The 15845-nt window shown below is 31.3% G+C and overlaps 1 protein-coding gene across 2 annotated transcripts in view; it reads left to right on the top strand.

Moving 5' to 3' along the window:
• The window catches only part of LOC106460894 (alpha-L-fucosidase-like), an 18703-nt gene extending 3960 nt beyond the window's left edge, over window positions 1–14743 (top strand). Inside the window, exons 1-8 of one of the 2 annotated variants that reach the window (XM_013920651.2) lie at window positions 1132–1674; window positions 3192–3298; window positions 4685–4815; window positions 5784–5917; window positions 8012–8109; window positions 9354–9486; window positions 12141–12311; window positions 13201–14743. In XM_013920651.2, coding sequence (XP_013776105.1) covers window positions 1337–1674; window positions 3192–3298; window positions 4685–4815; window positions 5784–5917; window positions 8012–8109; window positions 9354–9486; window positions 12141–12311; window positions 13201–13465 — 1377 coding nt within the window. In that variant the 5' untranslated portion in view covers window positions 1132–1336 and the 3' untranslated portion in view covers window positions 13466–14743. Of the gene's footprint in view, window positions 1–1131; window positions 1675–3191; window positions 3299–4684; window positions 4816–5783; window positions 5918–8011; window positions 8110–9353; window positions 9487–12140; window positions 12312–13200 lie in introns of those variants that run through there. The other variant, XM_022387710.1, reaches the window with a different exon arrangement.
• The last annotated feature ends 1102 nt before the right edge of the window (window positions 14744–15845 follow it).

Raw genomic sequence — 15845 nt, 5'->3', positions numbered from 1 at the left:
GAGGCTCTTCAGATCTTATTCGTCATAGAAGTTCATTCTGTGATTGCCTTTGTGCTACTATATTAACTAAAACACCTTAAAATTAGCGTACATTTCAGTTGTCCCCCGATTGGACATCGGAGTTACAACGATAAAATTCGGGGTTCGATTCCCCGCGGTAGACACAGCAGATAGCCTAATGTGGCTTAGCACTAAAGACAAAAAATATCGTTTCAGTTATAGCTACTATCTTTTTTATTTATTTATTTACTGGAATTTAAAAAGAAAAAAAAAGACTTGAAAGTCCAGAACAGGGATGTTTCAATACAACATTATGATTGTATTTCCTGTACTTCCAAATATATAATTTTAAAATTATTACTTTCATACTAGACAGAAGCAATAGAATGTTACATATGTCTTGTCAATTTGAAAAGAAGAAAAAAGTACATAAATTCAACCCCATAAGATTTCACTCGATATGAAGTCAGACAGACAGGCAGATTATTTTGTAAGGGATATTCAGTTAGTAGCTCTTTTTAAGCTATTGATTCGTCTTCTTTTCAATATAGTTTTACTCATGTTGCTCGATATTTGGACCATAATAACGCAATCCATACATCTTATTTTAGTCTTTCACAGTGCTTAATTTCTAGAAAGACATAATAAAGCCCCCCTTCATTGGCACAGCGGAACGTCTGCGGACTTACAACGTTAGAAACCGGGTTTTGATAACCGTGGTGGGTAGAGCACAGATAGCCCATTGTGTAGCTTTGTGCTTAATTACAAACAAAGAAACAGACATAATAACAAGTGGTGCCGGATTCTTTTTGACAGTGGGGTGGAGTGATTTTTCTGTCTTTTGGTCTTTCGCACTGATTAATTTCTAGAATAAAAGTTTTTCAAGTGCCGAATTCCTTTTGACGTGTGGGTTGAGGAGAATTTTGAGTTTTGATGCCACTACTTGGAATGGGGCTGCGGGGAAGTAATGCAATTTACTAAATCAGTCAAATATCAATTCGCGATTCAACTGAGGTATATTTTAAATTATAGTGTTTTCGCATTTAGATTTAAAAAAATTCGAAACAGGTTCCTAATTTCAAAAACGGAGAAATCCGACAAAACACACTAGTCCTTCTAGCTGTCTAAAATAACGTTACAACAAGAATACTTACAGGGTGGCGTCATACTGCGCATGTGAGATAAGGTTGACAACAGCTCGTTTACAAACTATACTTTGTTGCACATTGCTCGGAGGCGGATCCGAAAGAGAAAATAGTGTGAGTTTGTGATAACTTTAAAAGAGTCGTTAAAGTAGCACTGTAAAAGGTACTCGCGATATTTTTTCACGTCGAAAATGTTTTCACTTGCATCACTGTTAGTGTTAGGATTTGTAGCGCTAACTAACTCTCAATATCAACCTACATGGAAGTCTATAGACAGCCGACCTTTACCATCTTGGTATGATGATAGTAAAGTGGGAATATTCATCCATTGGGGGGTGTTTTCTGTACCCAGTTTTGGTTCAGAATGGTTCTGGGAACAGTGGCAACAAAGGAAATTGAAACCCTTTGTAGATTTTATGGATAGGAACTATAAACCAAATTTCACTTATGCAGCCTTTGCCCCAAGTTTTACTTGCGAATTCTATGATCCAGAACAATGGGCTGATATTTTTAATGCATCAGGAGCGAGGTAAGATATTTTAGTTTTTTTTTTTTAGAATCTTTTATTCCAAGCATCTGCTCGTGTGTGCTATCATTATATCATACTTGTACTAATTTTAGATACCCAACCAGATCTGTTTGCTTTATTAATTGAAATGGCTATAATGTTTATTCAGGAAATTGAGATTATAGTCAAACTCAAAGGCAGTTATGCACCATCAAGGAATTGCCTGTTTCTCAAATAAAAAAAGACAAAAGTAATCTTTAGTGAGCACCTTTACATCTGCACAACAATTTAGAAGTGTTTTTATTATATTATTGTGACAAAAAAAGTTGTATGCCATATACATATAATCTCAACTGATGTCTTTAAGTTTAACCAGAATCACTAACACAGAGATGTACAGTTCTTGTTTCAGCAAGTCCCATTACTTTGAGTTTTAGAAATGATCGAATCGACTGAGGTATAATTAAGCATTTACACTATTCCATAAACCTTCCTTACATTACAGCTAGAACTTCCATAGGACCTTGACTCCAAAGTTTGGGTGTTTTACTGATAAAATCAAAAAGTAATACCACTGTACACTCACCTTTATATAGTTCTGTTTGTTTTTAAAAAAATCTGTGAGTGTGTGTAAAATGGAAACTATTTTAATCTTATTGTATGCATATATATCTAAACTATCATCAGTAAAGCTATCTTTAACTGTTTTTATTTACTTTTTTTAATTAATGTTGTTTTGATCTTACTTATTAATGGTGTTTTTGGAAACATTTCTGTAGAAGGAAAAAGGCAGACCACCAATAAGCACTAATTTTAGTAGATTTTATGAATTATATCAAATGCAAAACTTCAGTTTCGGTTACTGAGTTTGCAGATAAAATAACGTACCAGAGTTCAAGGATATCTTCAAGTAGCACAAGTATTAAGTTAATAAATTTAGTGAGATATATTTCAGTGAAAATGGCTTAGCAACCCAAGTTTCAGTCATTAACCACTTTCTAATCTGAACTTCAAATTCTTATGAGTATACACCATTAATCTAATTTTGCTTCATGTTATGTGTAGATAAGTTATCCAGGATCCAGACAAAATATGTTGCTAGTCTAACAGCTAGAAAATAAATCTCTTGCAGCTTATCATTAACAGTATCACCAACTAAATATATGGCTTGCCCATTTTATCAGCATTTGATTTTGATAAGTATTTATAAGCCATGGGACTAAAAGTAATATTGCTTCACATATATTATACTTTTGTTATTTTAGATATCATATATTAAGACTTTGTTACTTCTATTTTTTAGATGTATGTTATATATAATTAAAAGATCCATTATTTGTTTTTGTTTTCATTTTTCAGATATGTTGTACAAAGCTGTTACTTCCAGCATGTGATTATAAGCCATTAATACCTGTGTAGTTTCAGAAACATTTTTAATACCTCAGCCTGTATCTTGTTATTGATATATAATGTTAGTCTCCATTATTTCTTTTGCTTTATATTTGTATATTAAGACCCATGTTGTTGTGGTGTTTCAGATATGTTGTACTGACCAGTAAGCATCATGAGGGATACACGCTGTGGCCCTCAAAAGTCTCCTGGAATTGGAATGCTGTGGATGTTGGACCGAAACGTGACCTACTAGGTGTGGTTACTATATAAAAACAAACTCTTCTAAGCTTTCATTGGTATTGTACTTCTTATACCATATTTATATGTATTCTTGACAAGGTGAGCTTTCATTGGTATTGTACATGTACACTACCAATGAAAGCTCACCTTGTCAATAATACATATAAATATGGTATAAGATCTTATACCATATTTATATGTATTTTTGAAAAGATAAGCTTTCATTGGTACTGTGCATCTTATGCCAAAGTTATATGTATTCTTGACAAGGTAAGCTTTCATTGTTATTGTACTTCTTATGCCATATTTATATGTATTCTTGACAAGTTGAGCTTTCATTGTTATTGTACTTCTTATGCCATATTTATATGTATTCTTGACAGGATGAGCTTTCATTGTCACTGTACCTCTTATACCGTGTTTATATGTATTTTTGAGAAGGCAATTTTTCATTAAGATTAAATTTTGTTGGATTTCTGTTAAATTAAAAAATAGTAAAAGAATAACTTTTTATTTAAGCTTTCTGTTATTCTTGGCTGCTAGATTGTAGTTTTGTGAATACACCCTGTTATGTTTTTATTTTCCAAATACATCAATTTTGCAACATAGTGCTTCTATTTTTGTTGATAAGTGATAGGTTTTACTATCGATTTTATATATGATACTTTATAAAAAATAAGTGTAACTGCAGACAGCATGTTTTTGTTTTCTTTTACCTCCAGTAATTTAAACTTCATTATTTATTTTTCTAAATTATGTATATTAACTACTACATAAAAGTTTTTACAGATAGTTTACACGTGTTCCTTAAAATGCGGATATAGAGTCCCAAAACAGGCAAGATTTGTAGTAAAACTAACCAACATTATTAACTTCTTGTACCTTACCTTAATGTGCCCCCAACAACTTACAGTGTCACATTTTATACCTTTTGACTTAATTGTATGTTGAAATCTTTTGCAAAAGGGAGAATTTTGTTGTTATGTAATCTTTATGTAATTAAATTAAACATATACTTATCTGTAAAAAAAACTAAATATTATTGTTTTATAACTTTGTGTAACTTAACATATTGGTAACTAACCAGAAGAGTTTCTACATGGCTGAAAGCAGTCTTTATTATATATCAAAATGAATGCTACTGATAATAGTAACTAGTTTCTTAGTAAAGTTTAAAGAATATTTCTAGCTTGCTAAGTAAACTTTATTTTAGTTCTTGTTAATAAAAGTATAACTCAAACAAGAGTATTACAGAGAAATTATATTTCTTGAAGCCCTATCCTTCTTAGCATTGATGAAAACACGTGTGCAGTAACCAGAAAGTATTTATGAAACTTGTTTCCAAAAGATGTACAGTGTGTTAAGAAATAATAGTTTTTCTTCCCTTATTTTATATAAGGTGATCTGGCGAATGCAATTAGAAAGAAGACTAATATTCGCTTTGGAGTCTATCACTCTCTTTTTGAATGGTTCCATCCTTTGTATCTGTATGATAAAAGTAATGATTGGAAATCACAACTCTTTGTAAAGGTAAGTTTATGCATATTTACTTTCTAGATATCATATTGGATAGAAGTAATGTGCCATAAGATAAATGTGTAAAATCATGTTTTATTGATGTGAGTTCATGTTAATTTTCAGATATCGTACTTAACTTTTTCCATGCCATTTTCATAAGTACTTTTCCAAGTGGCAAGTTTATGTTTAGATAAATGATAAAGAAATACGTTTTAATACTTCATTATCTATCTGAATCTTCCTTTCTTCATGGTGATATAGAATTCCAAACTCACATGTGGTTAATATGAGACTTTTCAAGCTAAAACAAAGTTTATGTAGTGTATCCCAAGTATGGGCCTGTGGCAGCTAAAGAATTAATACTTTTAAACAGACTAGCTTGAAAAGAGATCTTTTTTTTTATTGATGGTGTTATAGACATTTTTGAATCATTTATAGGAGTAGTACTTAAAAGAAAATCCATATTCAAATATATTTGTGCTTATGTCATCTAGTTTTGCTAGGATGTTTTATGAATCATGCAAACGTATAAAGAAAAATGTTTAGATTTTAAAATGAGGTGGAAAATATAATCTTAAATGTACAGGACCAAATATTAAGTACCAAAATTATTCCACTTCCTTATTTATTAGTTTTAAATTAATTTGAAAATATGTTATAATTAACTCGTACCTCAGTGCATATGACAATTAAATTTGTTAGTATAAATTAAAACAAAGTAACACTAATATGCACATAAATATCAAATCCTTTTTTTTTACTATGGTTATAGAAAGTGAGTGAGCAAACCAAACACAATCTGTGAAATAAAATAAAAAAGAAATTTTACAACTTAAAAGATTGTTTCTGTCAAATTCTGATGAATATTCTCTTATTGCATACAAAAATTGGAATAAATCCATATAAAATGATTGGTGAATATAAAAGATTTACATCACCACGATACTTATTACTTTTCCATCCTATATACTTTGTTTAAGGCCAAGACTATGCCTGAATTGATAGAATTGGTGAACATATATAAACCTGAAGTTATCTGGTCAGATGGAGACTGGGAGGCTCCAGACACGTACTGGAACAGTAGAGGTTTTCTTGCATGGCTTTACAACAAGAGGTAAAATACTGATAGGAGCACACTTTATTATTCTGTTATGAGTAATAATTTAATAAGCATTAATTTAGTTTATAGTAAAAGCAAGTAGTTCAACAATTACCATTGGCACTTTTTTGTTACATTTACAATAGGTTAAATGTTTTATGAAATTAATATCAGGTTTTAATTATAAGAGGTAAATTATTCAAAAAAACATTTTATTTTTTCAGTTTAAATGTATTAGTTATTAGTATGTTGACATGTTTTAATTATTTAATGAATTGTTGTGTAATTACGCATATTGCATTTTCATGTGATTTCTTAAGTAACTAAATAAGTCTGCAACAACTCTTGCAAATATGGAGTTTGTGCTGTATGGAAAATTCGGCAAACAATCCTTGCTCATGATTGAATTTTCACTTCTCACTGCATGTAAAACACAAAGCAGTGAAAATTTATGATTTTTGTGCTGTTATAACAAATAAAATATAAAAGATAACATTATGCTTAATTAATTTAGCAAAGCAAAACGTTTTTCCTTACATTTTAAATTTATACCTATTAATTAGCTCTAACATTTTTAATTACTTCACTTAGATGCTAGAAATTGCAACTGTATATTTGTTATGATTTTATAGGAACGAACTAAGAATAAAACAAAAGTTTGAAATAAATATGGGCAAACATGCTACTAACGAAACTATGTTAAAAATATGGGCAAACATGCTACTAACGAAACTATGTTAAAAATATGGGCAAACATGCTACTAACGAAACTATGTTAAAAATATGGGCAAATATGCTACTAATGAAACTATGTTACAAGTATGGGCAAACATGCTACTAACAAAACTATGTTACAAGTATGGGAAAACATGCTACTAACAAAACTATGTTAAAAATATGGGCAAACATGCTACTAACAAAACTATGTTACAAGTATGGGAAAACATGCTACTAAAGAAACTATGTTACAAGTATGGGAAAACATGCTACTAAAGAAACTATGTTAAAAATATGGGCAAATATACTACTAATGAAACTATGTTACAAGTATGGGCAAACATGCTACTAACAAAACTATGTTACAAGTATGGGAAAACATGCTACTAAAGAAACTAGTTACAAATATGAAACAACCTACCTAGTGCTAACGAAAATCATCTACATGTATCAATCAACATGGTATACCAGCAGAACTACTTACAAGTGTGAAACAGCATGAATTGTGTAGCAAAAACAAGTTATCAGTATGAACCAACATGGCACCAGAAAATATCAGCAACTAGTATGAACCAACATGGCACCAGAAAAGATCAGCTTCCAGTATGAACCAACACAGTACCAGAAAATATCAGCTACCAGTATGAACCAACATGATACCAGGAAAGGTCAGCTACCACTATGAACCAACATACCAGAAAAGGTCAGCTACCAGTATGAACCAACATGGTTCAAGAAATGATCAGTTACAGGTATGAACGAACATAGCAGCAAAGCCCTAGACCTTGAGAAAAAAGTTTTCCACATTAATGAGAATAGCATCGTTTATCCTTAACTCCTGTTCACTACAAGCTGAAGAGATAATATGAAAGTCATTAGATGAAATCAAACCATTACAAACTGTATGCATGTGGATTTATCCACACATATTGGTTGTATAAAATGTCAGATAGTGACACTTAAATGAACATAATAAAAATGTTTTAACAAATCCAGCATATGTGCTCATGCACAAACATTTTCTAATGGTTCAGTTTCATATAATGACTTTCGGATTCTCTCTTCAGCTTGTTGTAAGTAAGAGTTAAGGATATTCTCACCAAGGACTTAAAACATTCCCTAAATAAAATTGAAAATGCAGAGAAATTTTTCACAAGCTATGAGTTTTTGTCCTAAAACCTTGAGTAGAAAGATAAAGATAAGACTCTTTTACATTTTACCACTTCTTGTTTTTCCACTGGGAAAATATCTATTCCAATTTACAATGTTATAACAAATATATATATGTTTTAATGAGAATGACCATTTATTATGTATCATGGTAATAAAATGATTCTCTGAATCTCATGCCTGCATGTCAGTTATAATTAATACAATTTTTTGTTTCCATAGTCCAGTGAAGAACACTGTTGTGGTCAATGATCGCTGGGGTTCAGGCATTGCTTGTCATCATGGTGGTTTCTTCACTTGTCAGGATAAATATAATCCTGGTAAAGATGTACCCTAAGTAACAGTTTATATGTTTATTTATCATTATCTGAAATAAGAACAACACTGTATGTGCTAGTATAAATACTGTTCTAGTTTTAAAAAGAAATCAGTACAAAGGGTCATTTACAAATTTATATGAAAATGAATGTAAATTAATTATTGTTTCTCTACACATGCGATGGTTCTAGACCTAAAAATATTTGATAGGGAAGCATTTATCTTGCATGTGAAAGTAGATGGTTTGATCAGTGGCTGGAGGACTATATCACTGGTCATTCCAAAGAGAAGTATTCATACAGTAAGATTTTTAAATGATACACAGCCAAGTAAATACAACAATTTGAAGAAAAGAGTCTTTATTCAGAGCATTCAGGATTATAATGAGCTCCAAAACCACATCATGCTATCAGTACCAATGCCCTCATCTGCAGCGTGAGGGTTATAATTGGGAAAAGAGAATTCTCTGATCTTAAAGTCATTGAAACGAAACTGACCATATCTCCTGATAATGTTAACCATATTGACAAAGGCTTAGAAGCTCCAAACAACAATTTGAAACCATTGACTCGTTTTTATGAGAAAGATGGCCAAAGAGACTGTAGTCACCATATTCCTGTTTGAACAGATACCCTTCAGTTTCCACAGTGGAGATTTATGCCTGTGGTCTGCTTGGATTGCACTTGAAAGTTGTAGACCTTAGATACTAGCCAGGTTAAAAAAATCTGCACAAGAGGATGAGACTGCATTGACATGGCTGTTAAACAAAAAAACCTTAATCTCATAGAAACATCACTGCAGAGCCATTGTTAAGAAGCAGAGAAAATAAACAGAGCATGATCAATGGAAAAATTTACAGTTTTTAATACTAGTGAAACACATTTTTTTAATCATTGTCCAAAAAAGTGTAAATGGCTTTCCATATTAGTTATGTGTTCAAACTGCCCCCTAAGTTTAAAATTAGAAAATTAGATTTTAACATCTCAATTCCAGTACTGGGAACTTAAACTTAGTCCTTGAAATTTATTGATTGTTAGTTTTCGGTATATAATGCTTAGTAGTTATAATAAGACAGAATGAGCAAATAAAGTTTTGTTTGGTTATAGATAGGTGAATATTCTGGTTTTAACATATTCCCAATGCAATTAGAAAGTGGCTACTCTTGAAAAATGTTTCAATGATTTATTGGGAAAAATTTATTTAAAAATCCTTAGGACCAATCTCTTGCATTTTTTACTACTTTTAGGCAAATTACAAAATCGTAAGTGGGAAGATGCCATGACATTAGACAAGAGTTCTTGGGGCTACCGAAGAACTGCTAATTTGGAAGACTACTTGAGTATGGAAGAGTTGGTTAGTACTCTAGCTGAAACTGTGAGGTAATTGTATTGCCTTTATTGAGAAAGTTATTACACTATGTCAAATAATATATTTAAATATGTATTGATCAAATGTGTTAAAATTATTTTGACTTGTTTTCAATGTTCACTTTACTGAAAGAAGAAAAAGTAGAAAGTATGTTAAGGACATGTTTTAACTATACATCATGAAGAATTCTTAGGTGATGACTAGTGTTCCCTCTAAGCTGCACGACTTCACAACAACCAATCAAGTGTCGCATACTTCATTATTCCAGTTGCACACATCCTCAGTAATGGTGAGGAGTCTCAACATGTTGATGGCATTACTGATCCTGGCAGTCAATGGGCCTAAAGTCCAAATAACAAACTGGTAACATTTCAAAGTGGCCTAATGATCCAATAGGGTCAATGGTCTAAAAATACTCCTTCCCCCTAAAAAAAACTGGTAGCGCATATCCGCACGTTGCCTTGATTGCATATGAAAAAATTCATTCTGCACATGGATTGAAAAAAATAGAGGGAACATTGGTGATGATACTTTAACAGCATTGTAAAGTATTTTAGTATAGATGTTGTTAGGAAACACTTTTTTGCCCCCCAGTGGCACAGCGGTATGTCTGCAGACTTGCAATGCTAGAAACTGAGTTTTGATACCCGTGGTGGGCAGAGCACAGATAGCATATTGTGTAGCTTTGTGCATAACTACAAACAAACAAACAGGAAACACTTTATGGTGTTTTTGGTTACATGGAAAATCTCAAAATCAAAATTTAATGAATCACCTGTAATGCTGAAATAACTTAAATCATATAATTACTGTGAACATAGAACTAGACCTTACATTCTTAGACTTCATGTATTATTGTTATTACACCAAACTTCCAACACAATAGTGAAAACAACTATAGCTGGCATGCATACAATAAATCACATGATTTAAGCAGAAACTTGTTTTAGATGTTATTCTATTTGCAACACCAATCTATCAATTCTCCTATCAATGAACATTTTATCCTAAAAGTAAACTTAGATCTCATTTAAACTGATTGTATGGACTGAGTTCTACAAGTCTAGTTCACATACTCTTCAGTTCTAACTAAAAACTCCAAAATACAGAAAACAAAATGAATTAGCATAATCCAGGGTTCCCATGATCCCTTAAAACTCTTTAATTTTTATTTTAAGAGAAGAGCCCATAAAAATTACTTAGCTGTGGCAGAAGTTCCTCTTAAAAATTACTTAGTTGTGGCAGAAGTTCCTTTTAAAAATTACTAAGATGTGGCAGAAGTTCCTCCTAAAAATTACAAAGTTGTGGCAGAAGTACCTCTTAAAAATTACTAAATTGTGGCAGAAGTACCTCTTAAAAATTACTTAGTTGTGGCAGAAGTACCTCTTAAAAATTACTAAGTTGTGGCATAAGTTCCTCTTAAAAATTACTTAGTTGTGGCAGAAGTTCCTCTTAAAAATTACTTAGTTTTGTCAAAGAAATATTGTACCTCTTTGTACCACATTCTGACCAGTGAAGCATAAGGTACAACTGAGTATCTGATTGGTTTACACAATAAACATGCCTTGTAACCATTTCATAACATCATCAAAGTCGTCAGTTTACGTTGTCCATGATTCACAGTTGAACATTTAGCATTGAATGGATCTGTTGCTATGTGTATAAGTGGTTAATGTAGACAATTTTCCAAGTCCTTAATTTTTAGAGTTTAGAAAGAGTGGGAACCTGTAACTGTACAAATACAACTGATAGGACACTCCAATATAGGAATCATTTGCCTTCTTATTGAATCAAAGTAATTATTATGAACTGAATGTTGGCAGCTTTTGATACAAATCACAAAGAAAGATTACAATCAGAACAGTTATATCACTGATCATATTTTAAGTTTTTAGCAGTGCCCCCTACCATCTTTACACTGGAGACAGAAATGTTCTGCATAATGAAAAACTAACCAGTACAAGTTAAACTTACACCTGACCTTTTTGTTCTAAGTGTTTAAAGAAGTGTTTTTCTCTAAAACCCTATAGAATTAAAAAATTACTAATTATTATTATTATAATATCTTTTTTTTTATGCAAATGATTTTTATCTGCTTGATTCAAAATTGTGCAACTCTATAATAGTTTCCCACAGTGGCTCAGTAGTAAGCCTGAAAGCTTGTAATGCTAAAATTTTGGGTTAATTTCCCATAGTAGGTACAATACACATAGCCCATTGTGCAGATTTGTGCTTAATGATAAACAAACTATAATCAAGTATTCATAATACAATAGTTATGATATTATTAACACAATATAATATTAGCATTTTACACATTCTGTTATAAAGCAAAGCTCTACAGTCAGTCTTCCGTTAAGGAAAAAGTCATCAGCGTTGAATAATGTCTTCAAGTCATACAGGTGGAGATATTAACTTATCCATACACTTGAGCAGTGAACCTTGTGTGAAGAGTTTATATTTCCCATACAGATTAAATGTGTTTACATTTTGTTTCAACATTTGTATCAAGCTTACAGTTGCAACGTACATTGCTATAGTTTTATGTGCAATTCTAATATGCATTGTCTATATCAAAATAAACATACACAGTCAATCTTAAAGTTGAAAAGATGAACTCAGTTGTTTATTTTATGTTGTTGTTTATTCCCCTAATTTCTACTAGTTGTGGAGGAAATATTCTGATTAATGTTGGTCCCACTCATGATGGTAGAATCATACCAATTTTTGAAGAAAGACTTCGAAACCTCGGAAAATGGTTAAGTGTAAATGGTGAAGCCGTTTATGAAAGTCGACCTTGGACCTATCAAAATGACACAGTTACACCGAATATATGGTAAGTAAAATATCCGACAGAATCTTGTTATTCTTCAAACAAAGCTGATATATTATTGCTACATGGAATAGCTAGCTGGCAGGACCATACTCTCTGTACCATATTGCTAAGTGAAATGTCTGACAGAGTCACACCTCTAAAATTGTTTTTTACAGGCTGATCAGTATCTAATGAAATATTTTGAACATTTATTTTTCAGCTCTGTGATTTATCAACAAATATTTCAGTTCTTCTCTTTCAACTGATTTCTGTTGAGTTTAATATTTACAGAATTTCAAAATATACTAGAAATCAGACGTCACTATAATCCTACCTAAAAAAAAAATGTGGAAATTCTAGAAGAAAACAACTGATACTCCTTTTCTTTTTTCAGAAATAAATTCATAAAGATTATCAGTTCAGTTGCTTTTAAAATATTTTTCAATTATTTTATAAAGATCTGTATTCAGTTCTCCTAAAAACTTTAACATTAGAGAAGGGAACATTTCTTATCTTCTTTGAATTGCAGCTACTAAACATAATGCAGACATTCATGGGTATAATAATGCACGTATAAATGAGAGAACCCTTCTCCAGTAGTTCTGAAAAAATAAATATGACAAACAAACAGGAGTGTTATCAGTCCCTCTTAAAAAATAAAATTAAAAAATTTTTGTCTTTTGTGCTTATTGTAAATCATAATAATTCTATGCTGTTAAGGATCTGCAAATTTCAGACAGATTTTCTTAATTTTTAGCTTCAACTTTCACATTATTTATTTTGTGACACATTTAGATCAACATTTTTCACTCTTTACGCTTAAAAGAGTATTGTGAAAAAGAATGGCTTTCATTATATGTATTTAGTGTTTAATTCTTACAGATTGTTTTATTTATGTGTTTTTGTGTAGGTACACAAAAGGAGGGAAGAATGCTGTTGTTCCTTCTGTGTATGTATTTGTGTTGAATTGGCCAAAGAACAATCAGCTTTATTTAGGAGCACCAGTCTTGAATAGCAATTCCAAAATCTCAATGCTTGGGGTGAAAGATATTCTGGACTTTAAAAAGGATGCAACAGGAGGAATAATGATATATTTTCCACAGTTGACTCCAGATGTCCTTCCATGTCAATGGGCCTGGGTGTTAAAGATGCAAGGTGTGGTGAACTACCAATGATAGTAAAGTTGATTCAAGTGAAAATTATAAATAAATAAATAGTCTTAAATATATAATAAATAAATAACATTGTGTTATTAATCATCACCCTAAGAATTTGATAAGTAAATAACTTAAAGAAACTCGATAATAACTACAACTAAATTACTTAATCTAGTTCACACTGTAACAATTGTTCATGAAAGTTGATGCTATACATAGCACCTAGACCCACGACTATGTACGTTGTATCCCAAATCAACATAATTCGGAATTCTGATTGGCACATTCTAACATACTAGCAGATGCAGGCTAAAATAATTCAATGGTAAATTTCCTAAAGATAGTGATGAATAAATAAAAAATGTGCAGTCAACCCAATGCCTTGGATCAAAGCATATATGCAATATGATTGTCTAGTGGGCCATTTACAACTGTATTTGTCATTCCATGTGTTGATTCAATAAGAAAAATTGAATTGCATTTTTTTTTAAGCAAAGGAGACTGCTTGCAATGCAGTGTTGGCTAAAATGTTTGTTTTTTGATGCAATGGGTGCATGCAGCATAATAGAGCACTCAAATTCGCTAAGGAGCTGCAGGGATTTTTTCTGCTGAATGCCACTGTTCCTTGTATTTTTACTGAGCGCAAAGAAAGACTGCTACCAAAGTGAGTGCTTTTTGACAATTTTCATTTCTATAAGATGTATCAAAGAGGGAGATATTGATTTTAATTCAAATCAATTTATTCAACATGGTACAATAAAATCATGCATGTATATAATACAAACATGAAAAAAAAATTTTCATTAACGAACAACAACCACACATAACAGAGGAAGTCCAATTTTTTTTGTGAAATTCCCTCATGAAAAGAAACATTCTTGTTCCAGACGAGTTTTTCTTAGACTGGCTGTTCAGCACATACAAATACTGACAAAATCATGTTGAAATCAATATGAAATTTTAGAAGTTGCAAAAAATTAATAATTTTTCTGTAATATCCTTTTAAAGAAGCATTTTGATATATTGTTTTTATAAGATTAACCATTCAGGAGATACAAAGCATGACAGACATTTCACTATTATAATACTCATAACTTAGAATAGAAAGAAGTTAAGGTGCAGATTGTAAATTTGTGTATCAAGTGCACATGTTAAGATATATTAATGTATTTTTTGATATTTCTTTTTGTCGTGATTTGTAAGAGAGATAAATTAATTGCCTGCTCTGTAAGTTTCATACAATTAAAGAAGTTGTAAAACCAGATTTAAAGAATAAACTACAATTAGTGAGTTTCAGCTGACTTTGTTTTGTTGATATTTACCTAACTTAAACACTAGATACTCGAGGAAATTGTTGATTTCTTTATATATTCAGCTCTTATTATGTGGAATGTGTTTTCACAATTACTTCTTGTTTGTATACCTTATATTATAATCAGACCTATAATTGATGTTGATTTCTTTATGTAGTGTGTCCAGTACCTCAGTTTCACCATGTAGGTAGACTGCCTAACACTTTTTTTTAACATTAAGCTCATGACTTTGAGGACACAAGTACTCTATATGAATGATGGTCAGATCCCACAGTTCAATCACACAAGAGTTACTGGCGAGTGCTGTGAACTAATTGCCTTCTTTCTAACCCATCAATTTGTAATTAGGGACAGTTATCTGTGAATAACTCTTTATATGGCTTTTTGCAATAATTCTGAAATAAACTACAGATATATATGTACCTGTACTATACAATGGTGCTATTTTACTAATTTCAAAAATTTATTACTTGTTTAATTCATATATTAACACATTCACTCCATCAGTTTTTTGTAACTGCTCCTTAGTTTCACAGTAATTCTATGTTTTTAATTCAGAAATTTTAACTATTAATTATTATTTCAACTGTAAGGTTACTGCCATTGTTTAAATAATGTCTGTGTACCTAGTATCCCTGTTTTATTAACATTCTTTATCATACTGACCTAGTGATCCGGTGTAACCAGTTGGTATTATCTTATAATAGTGGTTGCTGTTACCAGTTATGTTTGTTTTTTGCATTGCACGTCTTCTCTAAAAATGTATAATTTTTGCAAAATGCTCAAAAATCACTAGTTACATTGAGTAGTCAATATCAGTTGGACAAAATTACCAAGTTTGCATCTATTAGCCAGGATCCTGTATATACAGTTATTAAGTTAATTTTTATACAAGTCAAACATCTGATGACCTATCAAATGATTTGTGAGGCAGATAAATATTTGATGTTGTCTCACATTAAAGGAAATTCAAGAATATTGTTGCTACTAATTAAGGTTTTTTTATAAGATTTGTAAAACATCACAACTTCCACATCTAGACTTTTAATTTCTTTATAAATTGTTCAAGGTAATACTGAACTGTT

This window comes from Limulus polyphemus, unplaced genomic scaffold (genome assembly GCF_000517525.1).
Source record: "Limulus polyphemus unplaced genomic scaffold, Limulus_polyphemus-2.1.2 Scaffold857, whole genome shotgun sequence".
In the NCBI taxonomy this organism is placed as follows: Eukaryota; Metazoa; Arthropoda; class Merostomata; order Xiphosura; family Limulidae; genus Limulus; species Limulus polyphemus.
Note: the sequence above shows the minus strand (reverse complement) of the source record. Positions and strands in the feature narration are given on the sequence as shown.